Here is a 21,102-nt window from a genome sequence, read left to right on the forward strand (position 1 = left end):
TAATATTGGTTTGCATCTCATTTCTTTATGTGAATTACCCTCAGTATTTTATATAATATATATTAGTTTGCTTAATATATTTTTCCCTTTGATAGTTCTTGTCTCTCAGCATAAATATTGAAAATAATTTGAAAAGTTGTGATTACATTAACGCTTCATCTCTGATGAAATACTCTACGAATTAAAATACTAGAAGGAAACAAAGATAGAAGTGAAGAATAACTAGTTCATAAAAGTCCAAGAAGATGAGTAAGAAGCATGGAATAGAGAGTTTTGGAAATGAACAAACAAATTTCTTTTCTATGTCAAAAGTTTGCATTATCTGATCAAATAAGATTGTAAGACTATAAAAGAGCTGCAAATGTTTTCAGCAGAAGAAAAGGTAATTCTTACAGACTAAGTACATAGAAGAGCAAGGATTTGGAAACTCATGATGCCAAAGTGCCACTGAAACTGAAATTCTGTCATTTTTCTTGCCACGGATGAGAATCTAATCAATAACATATACAGTAAGAATCCTAGATAAATATTGTACATCAATGTGCAGAAGTGAGGAACTATATTTTGGAACTTAATTGCTTTAAATCTTGGTATTCTATTTTTCTGTAACCGGTAGATGTGCTGTTTAATACCTTGGCAAAAAATGGGTAGAAAAAGATCCTCTAATACCTTGAACAAGATAAAACATTGCTAGATTACAGAATACACTAAACTTATCTCTGTTTCTACCAATGATCCATGCAGGTGCAGAACCCATCTTGAAAATGATGAAAACGATTAGCATCTCTAACAATTATCAGCCTATTTATGGCCTTCGATATCAGTTTCACAGCGGTGTGACAGTCATCACACATCCGAAGGTTCTTCATTATACGAATTGGTGCAGGTGAAGGTATTTTCATGAGGCCATATGCTATAGCTAGCTTCTCACTGTGATAACCAAGACAACCTTCCTTCTGTTCATCCTCTACATCATGCAGCACAGCAGCAACATCCGGCACATACCCAAGTGGCTTGATCATTGCTAACAACTCGTGAACTTTCTCATAAATCTGAACAGATTCCGGATGATTGTCGCCTTCTGAAAGAAAGACATGGATATCGTTTCTTATCTCTAGCCAACTTGCTCCAGGTTCCTTCTTGATGTTTCTATCTCTCATCATCTTCCGAATCTTTGCTACTCCATCCCACCTCCTTGACTTGGCATACATATTTGATAGTAATGTGTAAGTCCCCACATCATGAGGGTCCATCTTTATGGCATATTCTGCAATTCGCTTTCCCAGATCATAATTTCGATGAACATGGCATGCATTAATCAAAGTTCGCCAAGCAACAACATCCCACTTCACCTGAGTTGTCTTCATAAAGTCATCAGCTTCATCAAGCAAACCAGACCTGCTCAAAAGCAAAACCACACAGGTGTAGTGCTCCAATCCTGGTTCAATCTGGAATTTCCTCATCAGATGATTCAAATAGTAAAACCCTTCCTGTACAAGAGACAAATGAGCACAAGCAGAAAGAACCCCAATGAAGGTTACATAGGTAGGACACACTCCAACAGACAACATATCTTGGAACACTAGCAAAGCTTGTTTACCAAGTCCATGATGGGCGTACCCGCAAATCATAGCATTCCAACTGATTATATCTCGATGTATCATATCTGAGAACACATTAGATGAAGACTCAATGCTGCCACTCTTGGAATACATATTGATCAAAGCATTTCTTACAATGATATGATTCTTGAAACCAAACTTCTCAACCTGGGCATGTAATAGATCACCATGTCCCAGTGCAGCTATACCTGCACAAGCATTAATTAAAACTGCAAAAGTGAACTCATTGGGTGGAGTATCTTCTCTATCCATACTGGTAAACAGATTCAGAGTCTCCTCGAAATATCCATTCTGCAAGTAAGTAGCCATGAGAGCAGTCCACACAACCACATTCCTCTCTTGCAAGCTATTGAAAACTTTCCTTGCCTCCGAAGCTTCCCCACATTTGCCATACATGTCGATCAATGCACTACTAACATAGACATCAAACGTCGAACTCCTCAACAACCGAGCATGGACTTGCGAACCCAGTTTCAAATCTCCGATTTGAGCACAAAGGCCCATAACACTAACATATGTAACATTATCCCACACCACACATCGATTCACCATTCTCCCCAAAACCCCAGCAACCTCTTCCGTCTCTCTGGATTCCAGAAGAGCACTCAACACAGAATTATAAGAAAAGACATCACTATCACCATCATCATCATGGTTGGGGACCATATCCAAAACCTTCAATGCTGAGTCCACATGAGAGCACCTTGAATACATGTGAACAAGGGCACTCCTCACATATTTATGAGACACCAATCCACACTTCACCAAATACCCATGAAGTTGCATACCCTCATGGACTCTTCCACTATTAGAACAACAAGATACAATGGTTGTTAAAACGAACTCATTGGGGCACGCTTCTTGCGTTGAAACCATGCTCTTGAAGAGCACAAGGGGTTCCAAATGGTTCCCACTATGGAGATACCCCGCCATCAGAGCACTCCAAGAGACCACATTTCTAAGTGGCATTTCGTTGAACAGTTTTCGGGCAAGGACCAAGTGGCCACATTTGACGTAGAAGTTGATCAAAGAATTGATTTGGAATATGTGAGTGTGGTGTGAAGCTTGGTTCCGAATTAGCAACTGTGCATGTATGGATTTTCCGAAGGGTAAACATTTGGAATCAGCTGAGAGTTTAAGCAGCTTGACAATGTCTTCAAGGGATGGTACAAACTGTTGCTTTGGTGGCAGTTTTTTCACTGCCAGCATCTTTTACCTTAAACTGCATGCACCATATTTAAAAAATAAGAATCAACACAGAAACAGGAGAGTAAATATTTCTTCCAATAAATATTTATTCCCTGACTAAAATAAATTCTAAATTGATTCCCAACTATACAAAAGAGTGTAAAACACACTTGTCATTAGTAATCAACCCGACATTTTTTGAAGTAAAATGGGTTGTTACCTTTAAGGACTGAGTTGTCCTTATTAATCAATATTTACTCATTGTTCCATCGCATTTTAAGTTAGATCATGGAGGACGATGGAAATGAGGAAGGAGGCAGAGAGTAGAGAGATGAGTTTGTTTGGAATACAAAATGAGAAAGACTATTTTGCCCATGGATTGATTTGTGAATAGAATGATACATAGGTTGGTAAGAAGCAATCATGAGAACAATTCTTTTGAAAAATGTTCTATCCATCTCAATTGAGGTTCCTAGATCCTAAATTAGAAACTTAATAATAAAAAGAGAAACAAACATTTCAATAAAGCTTTTTGGCCAGAGTTTTTGATAAATGCTCGTAAAGAGGATAGTTATCCAAAGCATAATAACCAGAAAAAGTAAAAAGTTAAAACCAAAATGTGGATTCAATTGAACAATAGATAATAATACATTTTCCTGTAAAAACACTCAAGATACAGCAGCATTAAAAGTAGAAGAGAAAAGTTACAACATGCCATTCAATTTTCCCAAGAACAGGATATATATGAAATCTTACAGCTCCTTGTTGGCAATACTTCTTTGCACTTGTAAAAGTAGGTCTAAAATTCTAAAGTGATCTTATCAGACAAACTCAAACAGTCCATAAAAAGAGAAACACAATTCCATTTACTAACCAATGAAATTTTAGCATTCCTCGGTGTCCTGAAATATTTGATCTAGGCTTGGGTTGATGCAAGCTTGATAAACATTGAAAGTAGCACAAATTGACTTCTTGCCGATTAATTTGACCAAAAAGAAAAATTTCAAAGACAATATTCATCCATTATAATTTATTTGCAAAACTCAGTAGACAATATTCCATATTTGAATTCTAAATTATGTGTAAATCACTTTAAAAAAAATCAAACTTTATCTGTTGCTCAAACGAATTAAACAAATGACCAGATACCCAATTCAAGCCCTGAATTTAGGAAGAAAAAGACTTTGAGCTTAATGAAAATGAGTCCATTCAGAATTACAAGTGATTTTGTTCTTTGTTCCGAATGGACTCATTTTCCAAATGAACAGCTTAATGTACTTTGTTCCGAATAGACTCATTTTCATTAAGCTGTTTATAAAGCCCTTTGTTTGTTGGCCTCTTGCAGCAGCACAATAGGTTCAAGAGGCACGGGTACCAAAAGGCTTGGCTTTAAACATAGTTTGAAGAATCACTTGTAAAGACAAAATCATATCATTTAAAAAGAACTTGCATACATAAAAATCTAGGGAAATAAATGATAGCTTCAACAAATTAAACGTGTTTTGAAAATATTTTATGAGTAAATTATTCTTTTCGTTCTACTTTTGAGTAAAGTTCTAATTCTATTAAGGGCAATAGAAGGTACTTTCTCTAATTTTTAACTTTTACTAAGGGAATAAGAAATGACAAGAAGCCTCCAAACAAGTATAAACAGAATTCGTGAAAAAATGTAGAATTGAAATATTGACATGACAAAAATAAGCATATTTTGTTTTTTGGCGCATTAATACCTTTGGCTAGTGTAAAATGTATGCATTTTTAAGGAAAATATTTTAAGTCCCAAGCTCAAGATCTTAAGTAGTAAAAATCAATCATTTTACAAATTTGGATAACAAGAATAAGTCTCCTGAATTTTCATGACTATGATCTAAAAAATTATATATCATCTTTGGATAGGATAATTTTATCTTTCATGGCTAATAAATTCAAATCTAACTTTTTATTGAAATACTTAACCTTAGGAAAGAAAAAGCAGTAAGTGATGTAATTAGCAATCAATAATATTTTGCTAAGTTTATACTCTGGGTAATACAATCTTCTGTTATGTTGATAATAATGGTTACAAATTACCTTTTCTTTCTCAAGCACCTGTGCTGAGGCATCTGTAGGAGCTGATGAAGGCCAAACTGCTGGCTTAGGCCAAGGTAGCAAGCTGAGATTAGAACTGCTCATAAGAAAAGAAATCATCATCAAACAATGAAAATAAGGAGTCTAGCCAAGTGTAGTGTAATAAGTATTGGATTATCAACTAATGGAATGACAATTGATCACAATAAGATAACATAAGTATAAAATGTATCTATTGACAGGACTTCTTTCGATTTCAGTTTCATATCCAATTAAATAGGCAAGACTCATGAACTGCAACATATATAAAATTCAGAAAGCAACCCGGACAAAAAAATTATTAATATGGGTCAAAAAGGAGAACATGATGCATTTACCTTCACTCTTGCCAGTGAATATAGGTCGCCTAGAAGATGAAAGAACCTTTGCTCTATGTAAATTGTATATTTATCATACTACTACTTTTTCTTGGTGTTAATATGTGATTATTTGAATGCCAACAGTTTTATGGTACTTAATTACATATATCTTTAATTTGTTGATCCAATGTAGATAGAGTATTGTAAATAATGCTTCTATGTGGGTGGGAACAATCCCCAGCCACAAATATGTTATGTTTCCTCTCAACTTCAATCCAACTGCATCCTGCTGGCTTTTTCAAATCTTTATTCTTCATCATCTTTCTAACCTCCATGACCCCATCCCATCTAGCATCTGCTGCATACAAATTTGATAAAACAATGTAGTTTCCAATGTCATCAGCTTTGATTTTGAACAGATGGCTGGCTACAATGCGCCCCAATTCAACTTCATGATGGATTTTGCAGGCACCAAGCAATGACCCCCAAAGACTGGCATTAGCTTCAATTGGCATCTTGGTGACGAGAGAATATGCTTCCCTAACTCGGCCACCTCGAGCAAGGAGATCCACCACGCAAACATACTGTTCTGCATTTGGCTGCATACCATGGATTTTCTCCATTGAATAAAATATCTTCAGACCTTCGTTTACAAGGCCAGCATGACTGCAAGCTGATAATACAGAAGTGAAGATAACATGATCTGGCTTGATTCCCATTTTAAGCATATCAGAAAAAATTCCAAGTGCTTCTTCACTCATACCATGCATGGCATACCCGCCAATCATAGCAGTAAACATAACCAAGTCCTTAGTAGCACTTGCGCGAAATAGCTTACTCGCACAGCCTATGATACCACATTTTGCATATGCATCTAAGAGGGCTCCTTTTAGGTGAAGATCCTCAAAACAAGAACGAATGATATAGCCGTGACATTGTGTTAGCAAGTGTGCCGATGCCATTTGTGTGCATACCGGAAGGATGCTCATGATAGTCACCTCATCAGGCTTCATCCTTCGAGCTTGTAACTTGTAGAACAGTCTGAGAGCTTGATCCCGACAATCATTTTCGGCATATACTCGAACCATAAGATTCCAGGTGGTAAGATCTGTCTCAGACATCCCACTAAAAATCATATTTGCATCATGATGTGATCCTAAACCCACATAACCTGAAATCATCGAATTGCACGAGACCAGATTCCTTTTCTCTGATAGATTCTGAAACATTCTATTAGCATAGTCCATGTTACCACATTTAGCATATGCATCAAGTATTGCATTTCCAACTGCGGGTGCAATGTCACTAACTAGAAATCCAGCCTTAATTGAATAGGTGTGTATTTCTTTAACCTTTTCTACTCTCAAGAGAGAAGCACAAAAATGGATGGTAGCCAATACTGTAACTGAGTCAGGTCTAATTCCAAGTTTAAGCATTGTATGTAACAAGCTGAGAAATCTTGAATGATGCCTCTTCTCTCCAAAGGCATCAAGAATAGAATTCCATGAAATCAAATCTTTCCTAGGTATCATATTGAAAGTATGATATGCTTTCTCTGTATTGCCACATTTTGCATAGAAACTAACTAAAGCATTCCCAACAGTAGTATCTTCAAAAAGATAATGGTGTCTAAAGATATATGCATGGATCTGTTTCCCTACCTGCAAGTTTCTGAATTGAGCACAAAGTGGAAGTATGCTAACAATAGTCACAGAATCAGGCAATAGCATCTCTTGAGATACTAAATTACTCAATAGATTCAACGCTTTAAACCATTCACCATTTGATGTGAATCCTGCAATAATAGCATTCCAAGAGACCAAGTCCCTTGCATCCATTGCCCAAAATAAAGATTCCGCTTCCATCATCCGACCAACTCTTATGTAGAAGCTAATCAAAGCATTGGACACAGAAACATCAGCCGACAGTTCAGCCCGTTGCAGCACATAAGAGTAGATTTGCCTTCCATACTGGTATGCAACATTCTCACCAAGCAACGCACAAACAGGCAGAATATTTGCTGTAGTGGCATAATTTGGTTGTGTTGGCCCTTTCACCATTGAACTGAACAATGTAAATGCATCTTCAAACAAGAGATTCTCAGCAAGACCTGCAATCATTGCATTCCACGAAACAACATCTTTGTGACCAATGTTGTCAAAAACAGCATATGCATCATGAGATACCAGTCCACACTTTGCATACATTGACATAAGAGCATTCCCAGCAAGAGTGTCCGCCTCAAAACCAGACTTTATAACGTAAGCATGCACACTCCTTCCAGCGTCGACATCCCCTAAACGAGCACAAACAGGAAGGACAATGGCAACAGTAACTGCATTGGGCTTAGCCTCCCCATTGGAGTGCATTGTCTGAAACATCCTCATCACAACCGAATCGTACTTCATGGACCCTGAAAACCCAGATAGAACAATGTTCCAAATGACAGAATCACGGTGGCTGAGCTGATAAAACATCTTATTACATTCAACAAGCTTGCCACATTTTGCATACATGTTAAGCAACGCTTTGTTTGTAACCTGGCAAGCACCATGGCCCTGCTTAACAACATAGCCATGGAGAGCTGTGCCCAATTTGAGAGCCAATAGGGCAGAACAAGACTTGAGAATGGAAGCAACAACACTGTGATTGGGTTTAAAATCTGCATAACCCTTTATGTATTGATGGAAAAGGGACAAGGCTTCCTTGTGCCTGGAATCAACACATAAGGTCCTGATCATGGAGCCTCATTTCTTGAAATCGTGCTGAAACATGCCCTTCTTCAAAGAGGAAGCTACAAACTACGAGGCTTCAACATTATTAGAACACCAAGTGAATACAGCACAGTGAATAGTGAAAGCTACATAAATGTCAAAACTTTAAGGCTTCCGAATTCCTCATTCTCATGCCACAATTGATGAACAAAAAAATATATATTCTTCTTTGGCATTTTCCCAAACAGTTAGCGTGCTCATTGGAAATGTCCTGGTGAGTCCTTACTTGTAGTTGCATTAAATTTTCCTTGAATTTAATTTAAATTTTTTCCCCTCTTGTCAAGTTTTTTTCACTTGAATATCCAACTATCTACTAACAACAGGTTTCTATCAACTTCTTGGAACACCAACTTAAAATTTCATCAACAAAAAAATTGCATAAAAGGAACAAAAAAAGGATAAAGACAAATCAACATCTACCTCCTTTCCAAGTTGACAAAGAGAATCATTTGTCACTTTGTCATTGATGAATAACTGGTTTGTTTGCGCTGAAAAGTCCCAAATATACATCTGCACAATCAACACCAGCAAATTTTACATAACCAAGGTAACATTGAAGCCCATGCACAAAATCAATTAATAGTTAGATAACTCACAGACTATACTCAGAGTCGAATATGTCACAGGCTTTCTTGTAGAATTTGGCCACATGGTATCACACTATCACATAACCTATTAATCAATCAATCAGCAGATTTCAATCATCCAAAAAAAAAAAAGCAATTGCACAGGGACGACGCGACGCGAACGAAGGAGACAGACGCGGACAGCAGTGAAGGCGCAGGAGCTGGCGGACGCAGACGAACCGGCGACCGTGCGGTGAGAGGGAGAAGGTTGAGGCGCCAAAAGGAGAACTCGCCAAAAAGAAAATGCAAAAAGGAGAAATAAAAAGAAAAAGAAAATGCAGAACCAGATTCCCCGCCACCACTCCTCCTCCGTCGTATCCGCCGCAACCCCAACACACCTTCTTCCTCTTCGACTCCAAGAATCTGAACTTCCTCTTCGCAACCTGGTTTCTCTTCTTCTCTGCACGGGGGCTGCTGCGTTATTCACTTATTCACCGATCGCCTTTTTTCCTGGGTTTTTCAAGGGTTTGAGATTTTTGTTTTATGTTGATTTTGCGGTGAGAAAAAAAAAAGGGATTTTAGTGGTGAGTGATGTGCCACTTTCTGAAATTGAAAACATTAAAACAATCAGCTGGTGTTTTGAATATTTTGTCAAAGGGGATCTGAGTGATGGATTCTGTGGAAGTATTAATTGGCTTTTTTTGGTTGTGTGCAACTTTTGAAATGATTATTTTTGGAGTATTTACCCAAATTGGTCCCTAAAGAATTTTAAAGTGGACGTTTTAATCTCTAACTAAAATTAATTACTTCGTTAGTTCTCAATGTTTTTTGGCATCATATAAATTGATCTTTTTTCTCATCTTCGTTAACCACTAACGGAAGGAGATGATGTGTCGTGTGACTGTGATGAGTCAGCTGTTAAGTTCCACGTGTTACATTAGGACAAATTGGTCTTTGAACAGATTGATACAAAACGCTGCGTTTTGGAATAGGGCACGACGTCGTTTTGTGAGAGGAAGAGTCTATCAAAACTGAAGCATCTCTTTGCCTTCCCTCCACCAAAACGAAATTACTCTGAACTCCCTCTCTTCTCTTAGGTTTTACTAAGGAAGCCACCACCACGTCAACCTGTAGTCCTCCGACCACTTCCATTGACGTTGTCGATGCTAGGGTTTGAACGAGTCAGCATTATTGCAGAAGAAGGTACTGTGGGTGTATCGCTGGCCACTGCCACTGGTCGAGGTTAGTATAGTTATGAGTTTATATATTAAGTTGTTGATGGTATAGTTGATCATTATTGACATTGTTTAACTGTGTGATCATGCAGTTTAGGTTTCTGTTAGAATACCATTAGTTGCTATAAATAAAAGTTGTTTTTGATTCTTTGATACTATTTCACATGGGTTACTGATAAGTGTTGTGGTGTATACATATACGAGGTTAACATGAAAAAGATACAATATTTCATGATAAACATATCGTATTGATGTATTAAGCTGATTATGAAAATTTTATCCAAATAAGAGAAGTTAGGGTAACGTTTAGTATTGATGAAATTTTATCCAAATTTTATCTGATTAAGGGTAACCTTTAGTATTCTGATATTGATAGTGATATTCTATCTTTGTAAATTACAGATGACTAAGTGGGTTACTCCTGTGTTTCAACATGGGGGGAGCTTTGTTAAAGATAACAAGGGTGAACTTCTCTATCTTAATGGCAATGTAAAAAGATTTCCTCCGATGGATCTGGACTTAGTGAATTACTTTGACTTGAAGAAATTGTTTGAAGAGATCGGCTACCTTGAATTCAAAAAGATGTGTTGGTATGATCCAAGAGTTCCTAGCATCGAAGCAGACTTACACCCTATTTATGGAGATAAAGAAATTAGAGAGATGTGTGATGCAAAGAGGGAAGACAAAGAAACTGATGAGTTGTACTTGTTTTTTGACCACCCAATTATGGAAGATGTTGAATGGTCGGAAGAAGATGAGATGAATCTCGGTCAGGGAGATGATGGTAATAACAATATGAAAGAAGAACACACTGATGACGATAGAGAGGCCGAGGTCTTTTCTGATGATCCAATCTCTGATGGTGATAGCTATGATAGCTATGAAAGTGCTGAAGATGAACCCTATAAACCTCCACCTCCAGGCTTTGAGAGTGATACCGAGGATGATGAAGATGAATTGCTCATTAATATAACCAAGAGAAAAGGTGGCAAAGGAACTAAGAAGGCTGGCAAGAAAAAAATTGTGAAAAATGTAAGGAACAATGTTGGTCCTAAAGTCACTACTGGGCCTACCCACACATCCAGGCCCAATAACACAGCTGGTACTTGCTGATCTTATGTTACTGCCTGATAATCTTGAGCAGGAATTCCATGTGTTCATGTGTTGACAACTATACAAAAGAGGTGTGATAGGCCAGAACCTTATGTGCACCCTTGGCTCAAAACGGATGCATTTAGAGCCACGTATGAACATGTAATCAAACCAGCCAACTCAGAGGAATATTGGAAAAAGACTGGTCTCTTGGCTCCAGAGCCACCCACCATTAAGAGACCACCTGGGCGCCCAACCAAGAAAAAGAGAAAACTTGATCCTGTTGAGGATGCATGGGATGCGACAAAAGGAAGAAGGACATTCATGGTCACTTGCCAAAAATGTGGTCAGAGTGGTCACAATGCAAAGACATGCAAGGGACCACCAAGGCCTAAACCACCCCCAAAGGTTAAGGAAAATAAACGGTCAAGAGCTAAGAAAAATACTTCATCTGCTCCACCACCACAAGATGAAGTCCAAGTCTCCCAAATAGCCCCTCAACCACTGCCACGGGTAAAACATCATTACTTGTTGAATTTGTTGTTGTGGTCATATTATTCTCATGCTACTTGCACTTACCGGATCTTCAATGTGATATTGACCTCTTGGCTTAATTTATAGGGATCTATTTGCCTGATAAACCCTTTCAATGGGGATCTATATGTCTGATAAACTGTTTAGTTGGGGATCGAAAAGTCTAATGCTTTGGTTCATTTTTGTTGTATTAGGAGCATACAACTAACATGTCAAGTGGTGCTGCAACTGCATCAGCATTCAGGCCTCCAAGACCTAAACAACCAATTAGGAGGCCACATCCTACTCCAGCACCTACCCCACCATCTGCTCCAGCACCCTCTCTAGGTACACCATCTCCGCACCACCACAGAGGCCTACCCAATCAGCATCACTTGAAACACTTGCTGCTACAAGTCCTGGCACAGCTTCAAGAATCTTCAAGTTCATTCCAATGCTGGACTAAGACTTCCAAAATAGATTTAGTCCTATTATGTCAACATAGTTTTATGAGTTTAATACAACTTTGTCATATTTTGTTATGTTCTTAGTGCATCTTGTTGAGACAATATAGTATGTCTATGTTTGGTTATTATGTTGACAGTGCATGTCACTGCACCTTCTTGGTGGAACATCTTATTAGTCCTAGAAAAAACTTAACGATTAGCTACCCTTTTGTTTAAAACTTTGGTTATATGGAATGATAGTATGGTACTTAGATTTAAGTAAATATGATTTAATTTCATTTCTAATACAACTTTTCTCTATCCAGTAAATACTCATCATTCACCTACTCATTGTTTGTTGCTTGCCAAAACACTTACAGATTAGTGTTTCAAAAAACAATAGCTAACACCGTAATTACTTGTTCAACTATATAACATAAGATACAATCTTCCTCAATCTACATAAATCTTACCTACAAGAAGACAGACCACAAATCCTAGAATGAAAAAGAACACAGGACTGCAGCACCCGAACCATCGTCAATTTTCAGCGGCATTCTTGTTCTTCTTCTCAAATGCATCAAGCAATTCTTTCAGCTTCTTCACCTTCTCCGCCAGAGCATCATTATCTTTTCCACCATGACCATCACATTGAAATACCCTATCAAACCACACAAAGAAATTACAGTGGGGAGTTTTCTCCTTCCCATATAAATAGAAGGGTTTAGGGTACAGCATTATCAGAAATTATGTTTGGAATACAAAAAAAAATTTAAAATCATCCATACATTACCTGTAAAAAAGACAGCCAAAGAAAGGTCTTTTTGGATTTTTCTCCGTTCCGGACTCTACAACTATGGCTTAGGCTCCACAATGACATCTTGGAGTTTCCCCTCTGGTGACTCTAAACCTACCGCTGCGGGCAGAACCACTGCTAACACTTCCGTCACCACTAGCTTTAACTCCCCGCCGATGTGAACTTCCACAACTTTCTCCGGTTGCCATTGTTAACAACTATAGCCTTCTCTGTTGCGTTACTTGCTATTCGATAATTTAGGATTTTGGAAAGAGGAAGAAAAAGAAGTTGATTTTATACGTCGTTTCATGGCTATCTACAGTTTCTCATTGTCATTTTTGTACAATCCGACCCAGGGACCACTTTGTCTGCTTTCATACGTGACACGTTGGATTTCGCTGTTAAGCTTTAACAGCCTAATCTAACGGAAGGATTAATCTGTCTGACGCCAAAAAACGTTGAGGACTAACGGAGTAATTAATTTTAATTGGAGACTAAAACGTCAACTTTGGAATTTCTTAGAGACCAATTTGGGTAAATACTCTTATTTTTAACTTTCATACTGTAAATGAGTTTTATGGTAAATTATGGTTTTATAGATTGATGATGGATGAGTGCTTGGGCTTCATCGGTTTTAATCATAAGTTTCATCATCTTGGCATGTTTTATTGGAAAATGTCTTTCTATTTCAGTTGGGACTTGGGAAAGCAGAATAAACATTGCCATACATGTTATATTTGCAAGGTGGAGCTCGGAGGGAGCCGTATGTGTATATTTTGATAGGATAATAAAATTGACGGTTGGAGAACATTTATATGATATTTTTAAAATAGGGTAAAGTACTAAATTGGTCCCACGGCGTAATCCTATTTTGATTCTTAAGGTTTAAAGTGTTCTATTTGAATCCAAAAAATTTTATTTAGCTTCAATGTAGTCCCACCGTGAGGTTAAAATTAAATAATTAACGAAATATCCTACATGGCAGCAGTACAAGAACAAGATCGATAATCTGGAAAATAAGTACAAGCTCCAGAGACACAAAATCAACCGTAGATGCATCAATATATTTATTTATCATTTTCCTTAGTTCTATAGAAAATATTTCATTTAAATTATAAGAAAAATAATAAATAAATATATTGATGCATCCACGGTTGATTTTGTGCCTCTGGAGCTTGTATTTATTCTCCAAATTATCGACCTTGTTCTTGTACTGCTGCTATGTAGGACATTTCATTAATTATTTAACTTTGACCTTACTGTGGGACTACATTAAAGCTAAATAAAACTTTTTTTTATTCAAATAGGACATTTTAAACTTTAAGGATCAAAATAGGATTACGCCCAAATGTAGGGGACCAATTTAGTACTTTACCCTTTAAAATATTAAAGATAAGTTTGGAACGGTCAAAATTTGGTTTGTAGGAAACAAATTTTTTTATTATTTTAAAATTTATTTTATAAAATTTCGAATCACGGTCCAATAAAAAATAGTGAGATTGTCCAATGGTAAAAATTAAAACGAAAATTAAAGAAAAATGTCATTAATAAAGTCAAAATTGACTTTATGAAGATAATTAATCTTCCTAAGTCAAGTTTGACTAGTAAATAATAAATATTAGTTTGCCATTGGTTTATTTTCCTTACTAGAGTTTTTTTGAGCTGAAAATTTACTTTTAATGATGGTTTTGCGTGTGCCGAAAAAATTTCTTATAACCAAAAACTTTGAAATCAGTGGTAAAAATAATTTCTACTTTGGTAATTGTGTCCCAAAATTAATATTAGCCATCCATTCATGATTTATTTCTTTAAGAATAAATCTTAGCTATTAATTATTTCACCATACAGTAAAATTTACTCCGAACTGAATTTCTGACTAGTATTTCGCAAAAGACTCCTAGAGACCTCAAATCTTCTTGCCACGCAAGTAACTTGTCTCTCCTTCTTAGCTTCTGTGCTGAGACTATCTCAACCTTTTCACCCATCTTTGTATTTTTAACCTCGAGTAACTAACTGTAATTAACTGTGGATAAACTCGACACGCAAGCGCTAACCAAGCTTTCTCGTTTTCACGCTCCTTCTTCATTAAAACCTAGCCCTTGACCATAAAAATTCAGCCTCTTTTAACATCATAAATTCAGCAAGACTTTGATTTTTTTATTTAAGGAAGCATTAGCCACAAAATTCACAAAACACTTTACACATTTTTACACTCTTTTGACCGAATTCTTGAGAGAGAATTAGATAAAATTCTTGCCCTTGTTCTCTGCGCCCCAATCCCTATTTCAAATCTTCTTCCATTATTCTTCATGTGTTTTTCAAGTACTCAATTCATACAAACATAAACTCTTGTCCGTTTTTGCTAATCCTTGTGTTTATACCGAAATTTCAGTTAGGTAAATTCTTGTTATTTCTCTTTTCCTTTTCTAATTTTTAAAACAGCGGCCATGATGAATTCTTACTCTTCTCCATGTATAGAGAACTCCTCTTGAAGCACACATAGATTACACCTAAGGAGTTGGAGAAATTCGAGCTCAAAGCGGTTGAATTTCGACGTTTTTGCGACACTTTCGGCCAAAAACCGAAACTGCACCATCACCAACTGTGCTTCTGTCTTTGTGTGCATGTTTTCTAGTATGTGAAAGGTTTAATAACTGAATTACATGAGGTAATGATTAGGAATAGTTAGAATATGTTTGTGCTTGATTTAGTATTCATATAAGCCAATTTGTGGTGAATTTTGTACTTAATTTTGTAATATGTAAATTCAGTGGTGCTTCTCTATTTTTGTCTTGTTATTTGAGTGATATATGAAGCTTATTTGTCTCTGAAAATTGTATAAAACCACTGAAATTATTTGAAGCACTTGGGATTTAAGTTTCAAGACTTAAAAGTCACTAAAAATGGATAAAAATGAAAAACTGCACCCCTGAAAATTCAACCACTAAATGATCACGAAAGTCATGTATATAAGGGTTAAAAAGAGTTTAGAAAATTGATTTTAATCCTATAGAACAAAGGTGTAAAAGTAAAAAGGGTGTTATGGTCACTTTAAAAAATGGTTAAAAATATAATTTAATTGAAAGATAAGTAAAATTCTGAACTTAATGTCATCAAGGATAAATTAGTAATTATATAAATTAATTGGGTTAAAATTATAATTACAATAAAGTTTCAAGCCTAAATAAAAGCTTTAGTAAAAATTAAAAGTAAAACGATAAAAAGCAGTAATTAGAATAAGTAAATAAATTAATAAAGGGTAAAATGATCTTTTAGGTCTCTAAGGGTAAAATTGACATTAATTAAAAGTATTATGGATAATTTGGTCCTAGAAAAATATTAGGATTAACCCGATAATATGCTAAATCAGGTTAAACGGTAAAACTAGCGTACTTAGGGCATACTAGTAATTTTAGGCATAAAGTCAAAATTAAAAATTATTAATTAACTTAATGAAGGATAAGAAGGTCTTTTAAGAAAAAATATGAGAGTAAAATGGTGAAGTAATAACATTAGTGGTGAAAGTGTCACTAAAAACCTAAAGAAAACTAGAAAAACGAAGTTATGTACAAAAAGGGTAAAATTAGAAATTACAAAAATACCAAGGGCAAAATGATAAAATATGTGACAAGGCTCAGATGTTTTAAGAAAGGACCAGGTATAAGTTTTTATAAAAGAAGGGCAGAGAAGTCCCTTAGAGATAAATTTTATTTAAGATGTGCCGCGAAAAAAAGAACTGTAAACTCCAAGGTGCCAGAGGTTGTTTGGAGGCGGGTATTACCCACTGGCTATTAAAATTCTATTTCCCCTTTTATGCACATATTATGGCATCAAATTTTGCGACAATTGCCTGTTGTCACGGACTGGTGGTATGCTTAACCACATCGAAACGTATGCAACAGACGCAATCGAAAAACCATATCTAGGACTAATTCCTAGGTAATGTCGGGTTGCGGGATGTAAATCGACATGTGAGCTCATGACCTGCATAGGACCAGGCATGCATCATACTCCTTTGCTGCATTTATCTGTGATTGTGATTTATCTCTACTTCTTGTACTTTGTATTTGTTTACTATTCTGCTATATACTTGTGCTTGTACTTGTTTGTGTGACTTACTGACCTAACTACGTGAAGTCTTAGACTTAGGCTACAAAACTTCTTAGGATTCCTGTATAGTACCCTGCTGGAAACCTTAGGTTCTCACCCCTTACTTTCCCGTTCCGCAGATGCAAACCGGCGAGATCTTCTTTGAGTTTCTAGCCTTGAGACTAGCGAGCAGCAGTAGCATTACCGGAAGGTCAGAGCGACTTCTTTGACTTCCACACAGAACTTCCATGTTTCTTTAGTTACCAGGGATCGATGACCAGCAGTGGTAGTAGTAGTAGTAGTCGTCTTTGCCCTCGCTTTGTATAGATTTTTAGAGGGTTAGGTGCTTTTGTAAATACCTATATAAACAAGTTAGAACAAGTCCCAAACTAGTGTTACTCTTATGAGTTGAGGCCTGTTAGTATAAATAAAGAGTTTGTAAATATTTTCATGAATAAGCAACGACGTAACTCGGTGTGAATTATGATGTACTAAATGAGCCTTCGGGCATATATGTATGTTTTCTGTATTTTCTATGCTTCATGTATATATTATCTGTTTAACTATTGCCAATTTCGTTATATCTATATATCTGACATGCGATCTCGACTAGTGCTATAAGCTCATATGTATATATTTAATATAAGGCCTAGAGTCTCTAAAAAAAAGCTGTGTAGTAGCGCCAGGCAACTAGCATTGGTCATGACGTGCTAGAAGTTGGGTCGTTAGAGGGACTTATCTCAAATATTGAGGATAAAAAAAAATACTTTTAGTCTTTTGAAAATTCAAAACCACGTCATTTTAAAGGGGGTTTAAAATAAAATTTAGCCGGTCCAAATTTTTCAAAACTACCAATTTATTGATTTTTATCAAAATCAATCCGGGTCAAACTAATTTTCTTCAATTTTTTTTCGGTCCTATGCTCTGTTTGGACTTGTCCCATAGCTAGGTCACCAGATTTCTAGTCCAATCAGTTAGAGCGGTACGATTTTTACAACTATAATCACTTTGAGATGACATTTGAGTAATCTTTATTCTTTCATTCTTGATAAGCTAAAACATGAAACTTAGATGCATAACTCCAACTTTTTTAAAATGAGTCGTTCCTATGTGAAGATGGACTAATTCGAATTCAAATTACTTGTGGCTCCTATAGCGCAAGATTGGGTGGAACTCTACTACTAATAGGAACTGCGTTTGGGAATTAAGGGTCTCGGAGAATATGAAGTTCTTGATTTGATTGTGCTTTACATGATACATTACCTACTTGCCAGAATGTGGCTACTCCAATGCTACGAGGGCGGCACCTTATGCGTAGGATATGCTTAGCTCGTGAGATTGGTTGCACCATTTTTTATTTGTGAAACCAATTTACCAGAGACATTCTTCCTCATCTCTCATTGGAAGGTTCCCTGGATCATGCAAAAACAAAGGTGATTCATTAAATCTTTGAATTGAAGCTCCTCCCCTAGTTGGCTTATTGACAGACAAGCAAACCAAGTAGCAAATTGGTTGGCCAAGCATAACGCCTTAGTCGTTATTAGCAAAATATTGTGGACGAAGCCTCCAAGATCTTTGCAAAGGATACTGTTACGGACTGCCACGAGCCCAGCCCAATCGGTCGACGGGTCAGAGCCCCACCTCTGACCCAAGCCAAACCCATCCCTCACAACAGGGAAAACCCGATGGGTCGGTTCCCAACACCCGACCCAAAGCGCGCCCAACTCGCCAACTGGGCGGCCCAAGTCACCATGCCCAACGACCGGTCGGGTCGGTACCCCCGGGGCAGCACCCAAAGCCTCGACCCGAAAAACCGGAACAACTTGCTCCCCCCACGTGGACCAGGACAGCTCATGGAAGCTCCTTGGCCAGTGGGCTAGGTCACCTATGGGCCCATCCAGCACAGTATATAAGGGAAGAGGCCAGCTCTTCCCCCAAGGTACGTAACATCTTACCCAAGGAGCGACTCCCCACGTCGGAAGAACTTCGCGAGGGAGGAGGGGCCCGCCTGAGTAGGGCGAGCTCGACAGCTCGTGCCAGCGAACAACCATGATCCTTCATTCAGCCAAACCAACCAATCTACACCAAGACCCCCAAAAGACGTCCCTTCGGAGGGACAGGAGTCAATAGCGCCAAGATTATGCAGGAGCTTAGACACAGAGTACAAAACCTTGAAAGGGAGCTGGCTGCGAGGAGTCGATCCCACGAAGACGTCAGCCGATCCCGCACCCGCTCCCCCTCCCGAAGATATGAAAGCCGAGAAAGGAGTTCGACAAAGCACGAAGACGAAGCGTATACGTAGGCGACCTCCCGGTCTACCCGAGGTAGGTCCGAAAGCCACGGGAAATCCCAAAAGGGAAAAGCCAGGAAACGGCTGGAACCCATTATCATGGGAGCCACTCCTTTCCAACCCTTGATCCTCATGGTCCGGCTTCCGAGGAATTTCGACAAGCCGACGGACATGAGGTACGATGGGACTAAGGACACCCAAGAACACCGCATGACATTTGAAGTAAGAATGAATCTGGAAGGGGTAGGCGACACGGTCAGGTGCCGAGCATTCCCTGTGACGCTGGCTGGCCCAGCGATCCGATGGTTTAATGCACTCCCACAAGGATCCATCGCAACCTTCACGGACATCTCCCAAAGCTTCCTAGCTCGGTTCACGACACGCATAGCCAAGGCGAAACACCCGATCAACTTGCTGGGAGTTACCCAAAAACCCGGAGAGCTGACCAGGAAGTTCCTGGACAGATTCAATGATGAATGTTTAGAAATTGATGGCCTCACTGACTCGGTTGCCAGTCTCTGCCTGACGAACGGCTTGCTAAACGAGGACTTTAGAAAGCACCTCACTACCAATCCCGTCTAGACCATGCAGGAAATTCAAAGCGTGACTAAAGAATACATCAACGATGAGGAGGTAAGCCATGTCGTGGTAGCCAACAAACGGTAGCCCTCGAACCCCCAGCACGGCAGGCCCCTCAGGTCGATAGGTATAAGGAAGCTCCCAGGGACGGAACCTCGGCAAAACAATCAAAACAACTCCCACGAGTAGAGAGATTCACAAACTACATGCCACTCACGGCGCCCATAGTAGAGGTCTACCAGCAGATCGCGGACAAGGGAATCCTGTCCAGTCCCAGACCATTGAAAGAGAGAACAAGAGGAAACAAAAGCCTTTACTATGATTACCATAAGGGGTTCGGTCACAAAACCCAGGACTGCTTTGATCTCAAAGACGCTTTAGAGCAAGCCATCAGGGAAGGAAAGCTGAACGAGTTCTCCTGACTCATCCGAGAACCAAGGAGGCAAGAGCGAGAATGCTCCGAGGAGAACCGCAGCCGAGCTGTCAAACCAAGACAAGAGCCCGCCGGGAGCGCCGACAACCCCCCAACTTTCGTGGTCAACATCGTGGTCGAATGAGATAACCCTCCTAAGTCTAGATCAACAGCAAAGAAGGATACCCGGATCCTATCTATCTTGACGGGAGGCCCCGCCGTTCCTAGCAGGGGATCTCCCATGATATCTTTTGGTCCAGAAGACCAATGGTTTCATGATTTTCCCGAAAACCCCCCATGGTAATCACAGCAATGGTAGGAACAGGCTTAGTCAAGCGAATCCTCGTCAACACCGGGACCGACTCCAATATCCTGTTTAGGAATGTATTCGATGCCATGAGACTCAAGGAATCTGACCTCAAGGGCCACCAGCACGGGGTCATGGGACTAGGCGACAACTATATAAAACCCGACGGGACAATCTCCCTCCCAATCTTCCTAGGAACTGGAGACATCAGGAGGTTGGTTATGGCGAACTTCGTAGTCCTCAGAGACTCCACAGCCTACAACATCATTATAGGGAGAAAGACCATCAACGAGCTCTCAGCCGTGATATGTACTAAATTCCTAACGATGAAGTTCGTAACAGACAAGGGAACCGTTGGCTCCATTGGGGGGGGACTTAGGAGCAGCGGTTGCCTGCGACAATGCCAGTCTCTCCCTAAGGAAAGAGTCTAAGAAGGCAGCTGGCGTGTTCTTGGCAGACTTGGATGTAAGGATGGAGGACAAGCCGAGGCCAGAACCAGAAGGGGACATGGAGAAGTTCCAGATAGGAAAGTCAGCAGAGCAGTTTACCTTCGTAAACAGGAACCTGCCTCACGAACTCAAGGGCCCCCTCATAGAGGTCGTAAGGGTGAACGGTGATCTCTTCGCATGGACACCATCAGACATGCCAAGCTTGGATCCCGAAGTCATGTCTCACCATCTAGCCGTCAAACCGAACGCCAAACCAGTAGCCCAACGGCGAAGAAAGATGTCCCAAGAAAGGGCCGACAAGGTGGCCAAGCAAACAGC

General features: G+C 38.8%; 2 protein-coding genes across 4 annotated transcripts; both read right to left on the reverse strand.

Moving 5' to 3' along the window:
- On the reverse strand, positions 297–5,397 carry LOC107625012 (pentatricopeptide repeat-containing protein At5g39680). The gene is made up of 3 exons (XM_016327522.2): positions 5,255–5,397; positions 4,881–4,974; positions 297–2,844 (listed from the first exon to the last, which is right to left on the reverse strand). Exon 3 carries the CDS (start codon positions 2,829–2,831, stop codon positions 726–728), a length of 2,106 nt encoding a protein of 701 aa, XP_016183008.1. The 5' UTR covers positions 2,832–2,844; positions 4,881–4,974; positions 5,255–5,397; the 3' UTR covers positions 297–725.
- LOC107625010 (putative pentatricopeptide repeat-containing protein At5g08490) lies at positions 5,357–20,554 on the reverse strand. 3 transcript variants are annotated; one of them, XM_021115627.1, is made up of 4 exons: positions 20,542–20,554; positions 8,607–8,682; positions 8,431–8,520; positions 5,357–7,649 (listed from the first exon to the last, which is right to left on the reverse strand). In XM_021115627.1, the coding sequence occupies exon 4, from the start codon at positions 7,642–7,644 to the stop codon at positions 5,392–5,394; it is 2,253 nt and encodes a 750-aa protein (XP_020971286.1). In that variant the 5' UTR covers positions 7,645–7,649; positions 8,431–8,520; positions 8,607–8,682; positions 20,542–20,554; the 3' UTR covers positions 5,357–5,391. The 3 variants fall into 3 exon arrangements, with proteins under 3 accessions (XP_020971286.1, XP_016183007.1, XP_020971285.1); XM_016327521.2 differs by having other exon boundaries at positions 5,357–8,037; XM_021115626.1 differs by having other exon boundaries at positions 5,357–8,045.

This window comes from Arachis ipaensis, chromosome B02 (assembly GCF_000816755.2).
Source record: "Arachis ipaensis cultivar K30076 chromosome B02, Araip1.1, whole genome shotgun sequence".
Lineage (NCBI taxonomy): Eukaryota > Viridiplantae > Streptophyta > Magnoliopsida > Fabales > Fabaceae > Arachis > Arachis ipaensis.

Excerpts from the sequence above, each read along its gene's own strand:
- LOC107625012 (XM_016327522.2), bottom strand. The coding sequence starts at position 2,831 with ATGCTGGCAGTGAAAAAACTGCCACCAAAGCAACAGTTTGTACCATCC.
- LOC107625010 (XM_016327521.2), bottom strand. The coding sequence starts at position 7,977 with ATGATCAGGACCTTATGTGTTGATTCCAGGCACAAGGAAGCCTTGTCC.